Genomic DNA, 17,671 nt, shown 5'->3' on the forward strand with positions numbered 1-17,671 from the left:
TACACAACAAATCCCAGTGCAGGCAGAGGAAGGGACATTTCTGTCTCAGTGAAAAGGTAATAGAGTCACTATCAGCACAGAATCCCAATAAAAGAAGGGAGATGGAATTACTGGGTCTGCAAAAAATAAATTACTTACAGACCCTCCCACTGTACAGGATATGAGTGGCCACCTTCCAACACAAATTCATATGGGCTTCAGAACACAGAAGTAGATAAATGAATTTGGGAGCATTTGGCATCTTCCAAGACAACAGACTCTACAAAGAGCATAAGGGATCTTCTTCCTGGTACACTTTATATTTAGGTGGGGAAACATGATACCTTACTAACTTACATGCAGTGGTTTGCTATTTAACAATATACCTAAAATAGACCTACTAGCTATTTCCAAAACTGAGACACCAAATCTTCATTTGCAATATTCCAGCCATTAGGTTCATGATTAATCAACAATTTATATGGCTTTATATGTTAATTATTTTTTAGCCACCAGGTTCCAGATGCTACCATGATGCCAACTGGACTTCCCTGGACAGATGACCCCACCAATGTGTCCTGGAGTTCTGCTTCCTCATAGCCCTGCCTCACTAGAGAAAGAGAGTGACAGGCTGGGAGTATGGATTGACTTGTCAACTCCCATGTTTAGCTGGGAAGCAATTACAGAAGCCAGACCTCCCACCTTCTGCCCCACCCCCCCGCCCATAATCACCTTGGGTCCATACTCCAATAGGGTTAAAGAATAGGAAAACTATCAAGGAAGGGGATGGGATACAGAACTCTGGTGGTGGGAACTTTACCCCTCTTATCCTATGGTCTTGTCAGTGTTTCCATTTTATAAATAAATACATTAAAATATAAATAAATAAATAAATAAATAAATAAATAAATAAATAAAGACAGAAAGAAAGGAAGGAAGGAAGGAAGAAAAAAACTGACTCTCCAGGGAAACAAAAACATTTGTGCCAGTTTCTGTGGTGTTAGTTATTCCCAACCCCTCACTTCTACCACTTTGGTTAATTTCAAGCTACCAAGGCAATGTCATGCAAACAGATCTGGAAACAGAGGTTGATCAAATCTTGCACAGTTGAAGCAAGGTGGTCTCTGCAAATCCCTGCTAATGATGACCAGACTAAGGGGACAGGGTCTTATTCAGGCAAGTCTTACATGTAGCTTTGACCAGTGGACATTCCCTTCCTCAGGGAGTCATGCCATCTGATTCATGTCAGTTACGGTGGCACTTCCCTTCCCAAGTTTCCCAGACATGTGCATGTGATCCTGGGTTAAGTTATTCATCTCATTATTCTTTGACACTCAAGTGTCTGCTCTCAAAGACACTGTGACCTAGTCTAAGCAATCACCCAAAGTCTTTCTATGTGATTAGTGTTGTAGATGGTCTTCCTTTCTTTTTAAGCTGTGGGAGCATGAGCGCAGAATCAACAGAAACCATCTCACATCCCTGAAGGAGAGTACCTGTCAGAGAATAAAGCCAACACAGAGGAAGAAGCAGAGTGAGACATGGTATCCTGATGATTCTGAGCCCTGGATAGAGACACTGATGAAGTTGAAACACTTCTATTTTCCCACTGAGGGGTGCCAAATGCAGTGCCCAGTGATGAGTGAGAATATCCAGATATAAGAGAGAATCTTTGTACAGAGGTGAGTACTATGAATTGCTCAGTGATAAGTGCCAATGCATTGTAAAGCCGTCAGCTTAAATGCATTTCCAGTGATAAGTAACAATTGTTCATGCTAGTTCAAAGTGGGTTTTTGACCTTAATAGCAAAACAAATGCCGGGAGAGGACTTTTCACTGGAGAAATGAAAAACAGATTTTCTTGGGGAAAGACTAAACCTCTGGTCTTAGCCTTACTCTAATTGATCTGTCTTTTCAATTTCCTGGAGCTGAAGGAAGAAAGGAATTTTGACCATTTCTATATAAGGCTAGCATAAGTGGTCAATTCAGTTTGCTCAGGTTTGTTAAGACTTGCCTCTGAGGAACAGGGCAAGCTACCCATTATGTGAGAGGCCAGAGCTTGGCCATTGTAAGCCAGATAGTCAACCAGTTCTGGCTCTGGTACAGTGGCTTACGGTACCTCACCGAACCGATGTTAAACCATGCATCCAGGGGTGAGTAGCAAAGGCATCTGTTCAAATTTGCAGAGCTGTGGGGGAAAGAGTGCTCTTTGTTAGATTTCATTTAATGCAATGAATATTCTTTGTGCTTCCTCCGTGTACACTTATCTCTGGCTTAAGGGGGAAGACTGACAAATGAAGCTGTTTCTGACCTCAGGGAACTCCATTCTGGAGGATCTGAACTGGATACTGTTTGTGTTGATGGAGCACATGCTGGGGAGAAAACTGACTGAAGTAGCATCAAAAGCTGGAAAAGCACAGGGGGCAGAGAGCCAGGGCTTCTCACTGGGGCTTGAGGGCTAAAGGAGTGACATGGCTTTCTGAAGCCTGCTAATGGAGCTGACTCAGGAGGGTGGGAAGCCTCACCTGCTCTTGTCTAAGCTTACTCTGTAAGGAGAAACTTATCTTTTCTTAATTCATTGAATGCTTCTTGCATGCCCCAGGGTATTTGTACAGGTCACTTGTTCTGATCTCAATGAGTTGCCCCTGTATCACTTCTCCTCAACTCACTTGGCAAAGCTAAGACTTAAAATCACTTCTGGAACTCACCTTTCCAGACCCCAGACTAAGTTTGTTTCCTTACATCATGTTCCAAAAGCTCTTTGAATATATCTGTGGGATGCACCACTCTTGCAATACTTTTCATTTTCTGTCCTTCTATTAAACCTTAAGACGGAAAAGCTCTGCTCATTTATCGAAATCTCTAGTCTTTGTCTTACTTCCCATGTTTGACAAGCCCGAATGAAGGTATTAATGAAAGAGCCGGGGCCACATGCCACCCAGCTAACTCAGAACAAGCAACTCAAATGCACAAAGACCGGCAAGATTAGAGGAGCACATTATCTCATTAATGATTATGGAACTGCAGTAATGACAGCCATAAATTTAAAAGATTTAAAAATTGTTATAGAAGATAGCAGACTAGGATAAAAATGACCTCAGTTAATGAACCAACATTTTTCTTGCTTTATAGCTTTTTACCCAAAACTCTCTAGTGAGTAAAACCTGTATTTCAATTGTGATATCTCATAATTGGTGCATCATTAGGAACTATTGGTAGTGGTTGGGAAGATTTCACATTAGATATGCATGTGGATGAGTAGTTCAAATGTCAGTATCTTTTCAAGATTGGCGCTGTGTTTAATGCAGGTTGTTTGAATTGGTTCTTGAAATATCCTAGTAAAAGACAAGCTTGGTCAGGGACTGACTTCTTCATTTTGAATTCCACCAGCAGAGACAGCATGGAGAAACTCAGAGAGCGAGTCTAGTCAAGAACTGAGTTAAGGGAGTAGACACCCCGCCCACCACACTATAACTTTGGGCATGCTTCTTAATCATGCCTCAGTTTTCTCATTTATGAGATGGAGAGAATAGATTTATGTTAAAGGGTTTTTGTGAGAAGCAGATATGCTAAGATGTCTTAAACACACATATAAGCACTTAATAACTTTTAGTTTTAAAAAGTTGTTTTTGGGGCCGGGTACACCCGGTTAAGCAATATAGTACTAAGCACACATAGTACTAAGTGCAAGGACCCCCTGTAAGGATCTGGTTCCAGCCCCCCAGCTCCCCACCTGCAGGGAATATGCTTCACAAGTGGTGAAGAAGATCTTCAGGTGTCTATCTTTCTCCCTCTCCTCTCCCACTTTCTCTCTGTCCTAGCAAAAAGAAAAGGGAAAAATGGCTGTTAGAAGCAGTGGATTTGTAGTTTTTGTACTGTTGGCACCAAGCCCCAGTGATAACCCTGGAGGCAAAAAATATTTTTTTTTGAATGAAAAGGTTTTTCATTTCCTCTTTGTTCATAAATTATTACTATACTTGCCCTATGGACCTATCAGTAAGACATACAAGCCTTAGAAGAATGCACTGGCTATTAAAAGCTCACTCCTTTTGTTGTAATTTGAAGAAATTATGAGGGGAGTTCGAGTAAAAGAGACTTTGCCCTTTGAGTCCAGGAAAGGACATTGTTATTTGTCTGTGTGTTACAGTTATAGCCAGGGATTTTATGAAACATTGTTCTGATGAACAGAGAGACAGATGAGGCATCAGGAAGGAGGGGGCAGTGAGTTAACACTAGGAAAGCTCCAGTACAGCTGAGTCCAGAGGTCACAAACAAGAGGCCTTTCTCAGCAAGTCCCTGGTGTCCATGTGTAATGAGAAGAACTGGAAGGCTTCTCCCTGAGGAATAGTCATGGTTCAGGTTCCTAGAGTGTGGACTGCTGACAGGGATCTAACTACTTTGGCTGAACAGGCACAAATGCCCAGGAGGGTCCAATGGTGAGGAGCTGAGGTAATGCCTAGTTAACGCTATTATGTTGCAAGAGCAGTTCAGGGCAGGGCTGTGAGAATGGGGTACTTTCTTCAGCAATGTGAACTTTGGTGTGACAATAACAGCTCAGAGTTGGGAGAAGGAGTGAGTCATCTAGGGCATAGGGAGCTCTTGAACCCTGCCTAGAAAAAAGCAAGCAATTTTGGATGTTTGCATTAGCATTTGGAGAGTTCACTACATGTCTGCTGTTGTTGAAGGGGTAATTGCCACACCAAGACATAACACTGCATTTGCAAGGAAAATGTGATGTAAATGGTCCAGGAGGTGGCACAATGGATAAAAGACCTCTTAAGCATGAGGTCCTGAATTTGATTCCTGGCAGCGTATGTACCAGAGTGATGTCTGGTCCTCCCCCTCTCTTTCTTTCCAGTATCTCTCTAATTAACATATATATATATATATATATATATATATATATATATTTATAAAGGAGATGTAAAGTTCAGAAATCTGACTGACTAGTTTCCCAGTGACCTTGGGAGAAAAATCACTCTACTAAGCGTCAGTTTCCTCCACTGTGCAGGAGTGAGAGCCAGATACCTCAGCTGGACTAAGGGGCAGGTGCGAATACAGAATGACTTTATATGCTTAAGAAATGACTACATTTTTATGAATAACTATATGCCACCAAGTTAGAGAACCTGGAAGAAGTTTGTAAGTTCTTAGAAACTTATAACCATGCAAAACTGAACCAAGAGGAACTAGAAAACATGAACAGACCAGTTACAGCCAAGGAAATTGAAATAATTATCAAGAATTTCCCCAACAGTAAAAGTCAAAACTCAGAGGGTTTTACAACTGAATTTTACAAAATATTCAAGGAAGAGTTAGTATCTATACTGTTTAAGTTCTTACAAAATATTGATGACTCCAGAATACTGTCCTTTATCTTCTATGAAGCTAGCATCACCCTGATAAACAGATGCTATAATATTGAAATAAGTTCTAGTTAACCAGATAGAGCAGTATGTTAAAAAGATTGTACATCATGAACAAGTGGGATTTATCCCAGGGGTGCAAGGATGGTTCAATATATGAAAATCAATAAATGTGATCCACCATATAAATAAAATAAAAACCACATTTACCTAAACTGATGTAGAGAAAGCCTTTGACAAAATCCAACATCTAATTCATGACCAAAATACTACAAAACATGGTAATAGGTGAAAAATTCCTGAATCAAGTGGATTCCATATATAGCAAAACTATAGCCAGCATCAAACTCAATGGTGAGAAGCTGAAAGCATTCTCATATAGATCAAATGATATACAAAGCTGTCCACCATCACTGTTACTATTCAACATAGTGTTGGAAATTCTTGCCATAGCTAGAACTGTTTATCTGGAAGCAGGAAATACCCAGAATTACCAAAGCAATCTTGAGAAAAAGAACAGATTGGATGCATCATTCTACAAGATCTCAAACTTATTATATGTCCATTGTAATCAAAACTGCCTGTTATTGAAATAAAAAAATAGACCTACTGACCAGTGGAATAGATCTGAATGCCTAGAAATAAGGCCTCTTACCTATGAACATCTAATTTTTGATGAGAAGACCCAAACTATTAAATGGAGAATGGAGAGTCTCTTCAACAAATGGTGTTGGGAAAATTGGGTTGAAGCTGAATCACTACATTTCACCACACACAAAACCAAACTCCAAATGGATCAATAAGTTGGATGTTAGACCAGAAATTATCAAATACTTAGAGGGAAATATTGGCAGAATTCTTTTCCATCAAAATTTTATAGGCATTTTCAATTATTCAACTCTAATTGTGAGGAAGACTAAAATAATAAACCAATGACCTATATAAAATTGAAAAGCACAGCAAAAGAAACCACCACCCAAACAAAGATACTCCTTACAGAATAGGAAATCTTTATATACTATACATCAAACAAGAGGTTAATAATCAAAATACATAAAGAACTCAGGAAACTCAGCAACCAAAGAACAAAACAAAAATGAACAAACAAACAAACAAACAAAAAACAAATGACATCATCTAAAAATGAGGAGAGGATATGAACAGAATATTCACCATAGAAGAAATCCCAAAGGCCAAAAGACATGAAAAAATGCTCCAAGTCATTAATTGTCAGAGAAATGCAAATAAAGATAACAATGAGATACTACTTTAGCCCTATGAGTATGTCATACATCAGAAATGATAGTAACAAATGCTGGAGAGGTTGTGTGAGCAAAGGAGCCCTCCTGGAATGCTGGTAGGAATGTAAGTCAGTCTAACCCCTGTGAAGAGAAATTTGGAGAACTTTCAGAAAGCCTGGAATGGACTTACCCTATGACCTTGCAATTTCTCCCTTGGGGATATATCCTAAGGAATCACACCCACCCACCCAAAAAGATGTGTATACCTATGTTCACAGTAGCACAATTTGTAATAGCCCAAACCTGGAAGCAACTTAGGTGTCCAACAACAGATGAGTGTCTGAGAATGTTGTGGTATATATACATGATAGAATACTACTCTGCTAGTATGAATGGTGAATTCACTTGCTTCACCTCATTTTGGATGGGGCTTGAAGGAATTCTGTTAATTGAGATAGACCAGAAAAAGAAGGATTAATATGGGACAGAAGTTGAGAAATAAGAACAGAAAGGGGAAACACAAAGCATAATTTGAAGTGGGTTTGGATTATTGCACCAAAGTAAAGGACTTGGGGTGGGGTGGAGGGGCTTTCAGGTCCTGGTGCATAATGGTAGAGGAACAGTATACTCTAATTCCATCGCAGGTGATTCACTTTCTAACAAAGTCCCAAAACCTAGATATACACCAGTTTCTGTGAGAGAGAGCATATGTTCACACGTATCCATAAACTACTGCAAAGTATATACCTGAAAGCAGAAGTACACTAGAGTTTGCAGTGAGTACCCCCCCAACACTTCCTCTCCACTATTCCAAGCTTTGGGTCCATGATTGCTCAACAATTTGTTTGGCTTTGTATGTTAACTCTCTTTTCAGTCACCAGGTTCCAGATGTCATCAGGATGCCAGCCAGGCTTCTCTGGACTGAAGACCCCACCAATGTGTCCTGGAGCTCCGGTTCCCCAGAGACACACCCTACTAGGGAAAGAGAGAGGCAGACTGGGAGTATGGACCGACCAGTCTACACCAATGTTTAGCGGGGAAGCAATTACAGAAGCCAGACCTTCTACCTTCTGCAACCCACAATGACCCTGGGTCCATGCTCCCAGAGGGATAGAGAATGGGAAAGCTATCAGGGGAGGGGGTGGGATATGGAGATTGGGTGGTGGGAATTGTGTGGAATTGTACCCCTCCTACCCTATGGTTTTGTTAATCAATCCTTTCTTAAATTAAAAAAAAAAGATTTTTCTCTCAGAGAATCTGTCAACACTTGCATCTTAGACTTCAGTCTGCAGAACTGTGAGAAACTGTTGTTCAAGCCATACAAGTGTGTGGTACTTTATTGTGTAGCCCTGGGGTCATCCATACAGGCATTGTGTCACATCCTCATGACCTCAGTGAGCTCCAGAGTACATAGTCCCCATTGTGATGATTTCATACCTTTCTGTTTTGTTGCTAGAAAACATTATATAACTCTTTTATGGTGGTTTCCCCCATTGCTTTTTAGACTGTCACTTCATAAGGTCAGGATTATGTTTGTTCTGTCCATATCACTGCATCCCAACATAACACAGTACCTGGCAAAGTAAGAACACATTTGATGGTGAGCCCATGAATTAATGGGTGGACTACGAAAAACATCAGATCTTGTGATGAAGTGCTCAATATACAAATAGACATAAGCACCGGGTGGTGGCACACCTATAGGGCACACATTGTCACAAAGTTGGACGAGGGTTCAAGCACTATCTACAGTGAGGAAGCTTCATGAGTGGTGGAGTAGTGCTGCAAGTGTCTTTCGTCTCCCTCTCTCTCTCTCTCTCTCCCCCCTCTCTCTTTTTCTCTCTTTCTCTGTGTGTCTCATCACTATCAAGAGAAAAAAAGATGAGAAAATAGCCACTGTGAAAAGTGGGATAGTGTATCACCAGTGACAACATAGTGGCAAAAGCAAACAAACTCAGGTAAGATAGGGTTAGGAAGGTATTTCTCACAAAAAGCTATTTTTCTCAATCTTGGTAGGTCAATAAAAAATTGCCAAGATTGGGGATACTGATATTCCATCATATCTGAAGTTGATTTTAATTTGGAAACAAGTGAATATATAAAATCAGTTTTTTCGATGCTCTGTTTAATTTCATTCAGAAGAAATGAATCTATACAAGCCTCTGAGGCTATGGGGTATTTTCTAGTTTTATGTTCACAGAATAACTCCAGCCTATCTCTGCTGTAATGATTCTTTTATGTATTATTTATTAGCATTGAGTTTTCTCTGTTGTCTTTCTTTCTTTCTTTTTTAAAACTTGACTGGTAGATAACCCTAGGGTTGTTGATGGCTTTTGTGTCACTGTAAGGCCCTGTCTTCTGGCTGTAGCATTTTGTGTCACTGGGACTTGCCCTCTGCCTTAAGCATATTCCTCATTGAGGAAACATTGAGGAAACATTGACAAAACCACAGGATAAGAGGGGTACAGCTTCACACAATTCCCACTACCAGAACTCCGTATCCCCTCTCCTCCCCTGATAACTTTCCTGTTCTTTATCCCTCTGGGAATATGGACCCAAGGTCATTGTGGGATGCAGAAGGTGAAAAGTCTGGCTTCTGTAATTGCTTCCCTGCTGAACATGGGCATAGGGAAATATACACACCTATGTTCATAGATGCACTATTTACAATAGCCAAAATTACTCAATTGACTACTACTCAGCAATTTAAAAAGATGACATTGTATCCTTTGGGATAAAATGGATAGAACTGGAGATGATTATGCTCAGTGAAGTAAGTAATGACGCAAAGGGCAGCTACTGGTTGATTCACTCATATATGAAATATAGAGAATTGAAACACAGGAACTTGAAAAAATATATAGTTAACCCATATCTAAGACCTTGGGAGAACTGTGGTGGTTATCATGGGAGGAGGGAGGACAGTGAGGGCACAGAACTTTGGTGGAGGGAGTGGTGTGGCATTATGCCCCTATCCTCTTACAATATGTTAAATCACCAATAAGAAAGGAAACAAAAAGCAACACTTAATGTTGCTATGCAAAAAAGGCAGCATGACAGCACTGTGTCGGAAGAAGGGAAAGAGGAAGAAGTATCAGGCTGTTGGGGCTGGTACAAGAGAAGGGAAAGATGACTTGGGGAATGCAGGACAGAGTGCTTGGTGTCACTGAGGCCTGCCAGAGCTTGGCATGTTGGGGAATACATAGTGTTTTAGTGCACTCTGAGCCAAAGTTAGGCAGTGTTTAGCCACACGAAAGACCAATGATATTATTTCTAATATATGTATTTTTTAACACGAAATGGTTTCCTGGCACAGTGTGGGTTTGGGAATTTCATTTTCCAGCATGGTCCCTTTTGTTGCTCTTTTTTTTTTTTGTTTTGTTTTGTTTTTCTGAATGCTTATATTCTCATTCTGTGAACTACCCTGGAGGTGTTGTAAACCTATCTTCTTGGAGCTAAAGAAAAAATGGGGAGGGGGGATGCTTTAGAGCTTTGGGATTGTTGCTCTTAGTGTGAGTAGTCGACCTTTGAAAAGAAGCAGATGGATGCAGTCTTCTGGGGCCTCTGTGCTATGGAGTGACTTGGTGGTGAGACTCTTCCAGCTACAGTAAAAAAAAAAAAATTGCTTTCACAGCCACAAAGTTGCAGGTGACCCTCTGAGCATTTCTAGAGGCTTGCAGAGGCACAGGATTTGCATAGAGGTTTGCAGGAGGATGATGGGGATCAACGCATGGTGAATGTAATTATGAAGGAGTGATTAATGCAATAAATCATCTGGCTGTCTAATCTACCTCTGAAAGAGACTCGGAGAAACAGATAGAGTTCATTATATATTTTTTCCATTTGAAAATCTAGAGTTTTTGACATCATAGATACAGTTTTTAATCAGCATGGCCATTTTAGGCAACATAGGATTTCCTATCCTGCTGTATCTGAACAATTACAACTGGGAACGCAGATACAACCTTTTCCTTAGTTGGAAGCATCTTGCTCTGTTGATGGTTTCTATTTATAGAACATTGTTTATAGTTACACAAATGTTTCTCAAGAAATTTGGCTGTAGGGCTAGTGTTTCAAGTATTTCTGAAAATTGAAAACTAGGAGATTTAGTTGATGACTTTATGTTTATCTATGACCTTGGTGCTGGAGAAGAAACCAATGAACTCACTCTTCCCCAGTGAAGATAGATGAGAAGCGAGGGTGTTCTGTGTGCTAACCTCTCTTTAATTATCTGATGGAAGTTGGGGATGCAATTTGCAACACATGGCTCCTCAGAGTCCTTGGACAAGGCGGTAACCTGGACAAGGTGGGGGGGCAGGAACTGATGTAATTGGAGCACTGTTACTCTTTGTGCATTTGGAATCTGATGGCATCTTATACATCATGATCCTTCCAGCACACTGTAAAAAAATATGGGATCAAGATTCTAATACAGTATGTTTGTTTTATTTAAAACTTTAGCCACATAGGAAACTATCAGATTTATGATTTCACAGCATCACAGGAAAACGGCTCACATATTCAACCATGATGACTATAAAAAGCTTCATGGGAGATGGGTATGGACTATTTGGAATAACATTTAATCTCCTTTACAATTTTATCTGATTGCATAATGTCTTGAGCTCCATCCTCCAGAAATATCACTTGGCTCAGATAATTGAAATGGGTTCACTCTTGTAAGAAATATATGGTTAGTGTTCTGAATTAATCTTTATTGAGCAAAAAAATGTATAATTATGTGGTCAGTGTTTAGACACAAGCAGATCTAAATTTAGAGCACTCTGCTAAGGGAAATAAACATAGAAGAAGTTTCATTTAAATTGATTAAATATTGGGTTGTTGGAAAAGTCATTTTGAATTTTTCATAGAGAAACAGAAAAGCATGTCATGACTCAATATATTGCATGAAATCCTGAATTATTGGATAAATATATTCATTTCAACTACACTGTTGGAAAATATGACATATACAAGAGACAGTAACTAAGGTTTACTCTTCCATCTTTTAATTTATTCTGACAAGGCATCAGTGTTATTGTCAACACTTGCCAGTATATGCCATATATATGTATATTATATGTGTATGTATATTTATTTCTAATATATGTATATGCAGTCACCATTTACCAATATATGTATATAGAAACACTATATACAATTGGCTAAGAGATATCTATCTCTTATCTCTGTCTTTGTCTATATGATAAAAGATAATTGTCTCCTAAGACAACCTTTATTACAATTTTTAAACAAATAAATGCAAAATACTTGAGGTTAACTTAGACCCCACTAAAAACTTAGGTCTGTTTTCTTTCTAATTCACAGGTCCTTGCACTTCATACTTTGTGTGCTTAACTCAGTGCACTACCTCCCAATCCCCCTGAACTATAGAACTTTAGTGGTGGGAATGGTGTGAAAGTGTATCTCTATAACCTTGTAATCTTGTAAATCACTATTAAATCAATACTAAAAGTATTTGTTTAAAGAAAGAGAAAGGGTTAATATCTAAGCTATATAAAGACGTCATATAACTCAGCAACAAAACTTCAAGCAACACAGTTAAATATGGACAGGAGGCCTGAAAAGACATTTCTCAAAACTTCTTTTGCAAAGTAAATTCAGAAGAAATCTATGAAAAAGTCAATATCTCAATGAATATTCCATGGCTCCATGAAACATGATAAAGTGGTCCAGGAAAAAATTATTCCCAGCTCAAATTAATCTGAGAAGCCCTATACTATGTCCACACTTCTACAGAAATACAAAATATTATTAAAAATATCACAATAAAATAAATCAATTCCATGTTACTCATACCTGTTTGACCTTGAAATCTGCCCCCACACCCGACTCCAGTCCTCCACCCTCACCCCCACCCCCACACCCCGCCATCCACTGCCTGTCCTATAAAGTGTCACTCATGTAACTATTCCTTGAAATACTAGTTTGGGACACAAAGCAGAATTTGGATTGGGTTTGGTGTATTGTACCAAAGTAAAATACTCTGGGGTAGGAGTGGGGGTTCAGGTCATGGAACATGATGGCAGAGGAGGACCTAGAGGGGGTTGAATTGTTATGTGGAAAACTGAGATATGTTACATGTGTACAAATGAATGTATTTTACTGTTGACTGTAAACCATTAATCCCCAATAAAGAAAAAAACTAGTTTGGGAAATGGGAATAATGCTATCTGTATGAACTCTTTCAGGAGCAGTAGAGCTATTGTATGGGAGTAATAGAACAGAGTCCTGTTGAACTCCTTGACTGTGGGTTCATGACTATGGATTCTACCGTTTGGAGGTTAGAATCTTGAGTCTCTGAGATAATAAGCAGATAGTAATGAAGGTTTGCTGAGGTGGAGAGGCTACTGGAAGCAGGAGACTATGAGGTCCACTTGTTCTGAACCATCTGGGGTTGTCCTGGCATTCCTGAGATTGGGGTGGGAGGATGGGACACATCACAAGCGAGGAAGCTAATTATTGCAGCCAAAAGCATGCCTCATAAGGAGTTTGGTCACATCCTATTCCTGCTATTTACTCTTTTTTTTAAAAAAAAGACTTACTAATTTTATAAGCGCTTATGGGGGGGGGGAAGCAAGCCTAGGGCATTGTTCAATTCTGGCATATGGTGGTGTTGAGTTTCAAACCTGGGTCCTTAGGAATGCTCGTCCTGTGCTGTAATGCCTTAACTTCTTTCTTTCTTTTGTTTTTTTTAAAGATTTTATTTTATTGTTTTTTAAATTTTAAAAAAATATTTGTTTATTTTCTCTTTTGTTGCCCTTGTTGTTGTAGTTATTATTGTTGTTACTGATGTCATCATTGTTAGATAGGGCAGAGAGAAATGGAGAGAGGAGGGGAAGACAGAGAGGGGGAGAGAAAGATAGACACCTGCAGACCTGCTTCACCGCCTGTGAAGCGACTCTCCTACAGGTGGAGAGCCAGGGGCTCAAACTGGGATCCTTAGGCTGGTCCTTGCGCTTTGCGCCACCTGTGCTTAACCTGCTGCACTATCGCCCAACTCCCTTGACTGAACTTCTAAGCTACAAGGTCTATTGACCTTGGAACAGTTATCTATATTCTCTGAACTTGGAATGAGTATCCTTACTGGTAAAGAGTGGTGAAAGAGGAGCTGGGCAGTGGTGCATGTAATACCATGCACACAGACCCGAGTTCAACCCCCCAGTTCTCACCTGCAGGGGAAAAGCTTCCCAAGTGGTAAAGCAGTTTCTCTCTCTCTCTGTCTCTGTCTCTCTCTCTCATCCCCCTTCCCTCTTTATTTCTCTGTTCTCTCATGGAAAGTAAAGTTAAAAATAACAAAAATAAATAAATAAGAAGCTTTAAAAAGAATTTTAAAAGTGTGGTTAAGGAAATCTAGTATAATGATAGAAGGTGGAAAGGCTTTGGATGATAGAGGTAGACAAACAGTAAAGTCTCAACTGTTATTACTGTTCCAGTGCTCTTGGTGAGTAGAAGAGACATTATACCCCAGGCATATCCTTGACCCTTGGAGAAATAGTCAAATTAGTACATTTCCATAAGATGCATAGTCAAATAATATCTTAGTTTGGATACAAATCCAGTAACTGAATGTCATCTTGTGTACTCAGATCATCCCAAAACATTGTTCCACTGGAATAAATAGGAGTCAACAACCATGATCCATAATCATAAAAGTGTAGGAGCTGAGAATAAATAATGGCCCTCCTAGACAAGCTAACTTGGTTATTATTTAAAAGCTCCTGGGCCATCTTGTTATTGCCAAGAAAATCTGCTTTACCTTTTTGCTGCTGTTCTGTCTGGCCTCTCAATCTGTACTTGCAAGAAAAAAACACTTACTGCTATTTTAAAATCACAATGGGACTCACATAACTCAGCACTAAATAATTCTGATAGAACTATGAAAATGGCACTTTCACGTTAAAAATTATTTTCTTATGGACTTTAACAAGATTCAGTGCTTTTGTTCTCACAATGCACTGGTATTTTCAGCTTTATAAAAGATAAAGATGTGAAAAAGCATTCAGAAAAAACATGGTCCTCTCTCCCACAAAGGAATACTTTGATTTTGCAAACGGAGCCAACAGGGCTGTAGTAAATGGAAATAATATTGATCAGCAATCATAGTTGTGACTGCAAGGTTCAGCAGGAACTTACTTCTTTCTTGGTGAACTTTGGTGAATGATCATTTTTGTCATCGATCATGATTGTCGCTGTGGCCGTGCCTGTCAATCCAACATCTATTCCAGCCATATCTTGTGCCTCGATAATCAGTTCATACTTGGGGTTTTCCAGAGTCTATAAAGGAAAAACACAACAGTGGACATGGCATTTAGACCTGGGTTAAAATTGTGGAGAGATGGCAAGTGTGTGCTTTGGTTTTGTGTAAATGTATGCGTGTTTGGAATCTCTCCAAAATAAGACGGACCACTATTCTCAGGTTGTGGGAACAGAATCTATTTGCTGCTTTTGTTTAAGGAGACATTTGACACATTCCAGAATCTTTCATTTCTTGCATTTGGGGACATGTTGCATGATTAATGTTTATTTTACATTAATACTTGTTTTTACATTATACATGTCATTTCACAGTGACCTCATGAGACGGGTCTGGAAATGAAGTTAAGGTGAATGATGAAATTAGCACAACGATGGCAGCTTTAGGAACTCAACCTTACTGAACAATTGGTTGGTTGGGCATTGAATTATTTTAAAAAATCATTTGAAGGAGGAGCTTGAAATGCCATCTACTCAGTAGCTGAAATTGGAAAATCATCAGCCTACAATAAATGGCTTTCTATTTACTATCAGTGACAAACTGGACTGAATTCACTCCTTGTCATAAATTCTGAAGCTAGTCTATATGAAAGTAACAAACTGTCAGATCTTTTAAAATCTTCCTGAGTGTCTTTGAATATACCTATCACTAGCCTGGTCTAATTGCTTGTATAACATTTTTTACTTTTGTAATAAAATAGCATGTTTTTGAAAATAGGAAATGATGAGCATTTTCTGGTATAAAAGACATTGTGGTAAACTTATTATAATTTTTCATGTAAATATCCTTTAGCAACATAATTCAATGATATCATTTTAATAATATAATCATATGCTTATTATAAATATAGTCATATATCTAACTTATAATTTATTTTACTATTATTAGGCTATTTATAATCTTGTAAAAGTTTTGACTTTAAAATAAAACTTCAAAAAGATATGTACAGGATGTGGAATATTGATAAATGAAAGACATGAACTTGTCAAGAAGAAGATGAAGAAAAGAAGACAAAAGGGGGTCAGGCGGCAGTGCAGCAGGTTAAGTGCACATGGTGTGAAGTGCAAGGACTAGTGTAAAGATCCTGGTTCCAGCCCCGGCTCCCCACCTGAAGGAGGGGGTCGCTTCATAAGTGGTGAAGCAGGTCTGCAGGTGTCTATGTTTCTTTCCCCCCTGTCTTCCCTTCCTCTCTCCATTTCTCTCTGTCCTATCCAACAACAAGGACCTCAATAACAACAACAATAATAACCACAATGATAAAAAAAAAAGAAGACAAAAATCAAAGAAGGAAGAGGAGGAGGAGGAAGAGGGATAGAAGAGGTGGGGCAGTCAAACTGTCTCTGGACTGTGAGAATTATAACAGTAATGGGGGGCACAGAACTTTGATAGTGGGTGCGGTGTTGTGTATATATATATACCCACTATTCTTATGATTTTGTAAGCAACCATTAAATCACTAATAATAATTATATTACATTAAAAGTTAAAAGAATACTTCATGGAAGCTGGAGAAATATTTCAACTGGCACAGTATTGGAGATGTATGCCTGAGGTTTCTGATTTGATCTCCAGAACTCCATATGTCAGAGTGTCTGCTCTTGTCTGGTCTCTCTCTCTCTCTCTTTCTTTTCCTGCTGTTACTTGTGAAACTCCCTCATATGCAAGAAGCAAAATAAATCTTTTTTTTTATATTTATTTTATTTATTTATTCCCTTTTGTTGCTCTTGTTGTTTTATTGTTGTAGTTATTATTGTTGTAGTTATTATTGTTGTTGTCACTGTTGGATAGGATAGAGAGAAATGGAGAGAGGAGGGGAAGACAGAGAGGAGGAGAGAAAGATAGACACCTGCAGACCTGCTTCACCGCCTGTGAAGCGACTCCCCTGCAGGTGGGGAGCCGGGGTTTGAACTGGGATCCTTATGCCGGTCCTCGTGCTTTGCGCCACCTGCGCTTAACCCGCTGCGCTACAGCCCGACTCCCAAAATAAATCTTTAAAGTAGTAAAGCAGCACATGTAGCACAAAGTGCAAGGACTGGTGGAAGGATCCTGGTTCGAGCCCCCGGGCTCCCCACCTGCAGGGGAGTGCCTCACAAGAGGTGAAGCAGGTCTGCAGGTGTTTATCTTTCTCTCCCCATCTCTGTCTTCCCCTCCTCTCTCCATTTCTCTCTGTCCTATCCAACAGTGACAACAACAATAATAATTACAACAATAAAGCAAAAAGGGCAACAAAAGAGAATAAATAAATAGTACAGCAGTACATGTTTGTACTCAGGAAGTTTTTAATATACTTTGAGCTACTTTCTTGAATGATAGATTCCAAGGAGTAGAACTACTAAGTCAAAGATATGAGCATTTTAAGACTCTATTCATTCAATATTGATTTCTAACAGTCTTAGCAATTTTCATGCCAACACAAGCAGAATGTTCAGTTTAGGATCTCAGGCATGATTTCCCTCCAAATGAATGGTTCATTGTGTCCTAAGACATACACTGGGGGGTGAGTATGGTTCTATGGCGGCTAATCATTGACCAGATCCATTTCTCTCTAAGTGGACACACTGCAGGATATATTTCTTTAGGCACTAACTCTAGTGGGCTTGTGTTGTTTCATCTCCTCAGAATCCATTGCTTCTTCCATAATTCTAGGCCATCATTCCTTTGAGGGAAACTGCCTCACTCTTTAAAAAATGTTATTGCATTTAGTATTTATTTTGGATAGAGACATAGAGAATTGAGAAAGAAGGGAAAGGGAGACACCTGCAGTACTGTTTCACTGCTTGTGGAGCTTCCCACCCTGCAGGTGGGGGCTGA

The 17,671-nt window shown here is 39.3% G+C and overlaps 1 protein-coding gene across 3 annotated transcripts in view; it reads right to left on the bottom strand.

The window, feature by feature from the left end:
* CDH13 (cadherin 13) overlaps positions 1-17,671 on the bottom strand; it is a 1,263,374-nt gene that overhangs the window by 142,609 nt on the left and 1,103,094 nt on the right. For all 3 annotated transcript variants that reach the window (XM_060185111.1, XM_060185110.1, XM_007528362.2), the window contains one exon: positions 14,740-14,880. In XM_060185111.1, the coding sequence (XP_060041094.1) occupies positions 14,740-14,880 (141 nt within the window). The remainder of the gene's footprint in view (positions 1-14,739; positions 14,881-17,671) is intronic.

Source organism: Erinaceus europaeus, chromosome 2 (genome assembly GCF_950295315.1).
Source record: "Erinaceus europaeus chromosome 2, mEriEur2.1, whole genome shotgun sequence".
Classification (NCBI taxonomy): Eukaryota; Metazoa; Chordata; class Mammalia; order Eulipotyphla; family Erinaceidae; genus Erinaceus; species Erinaceus europaeus.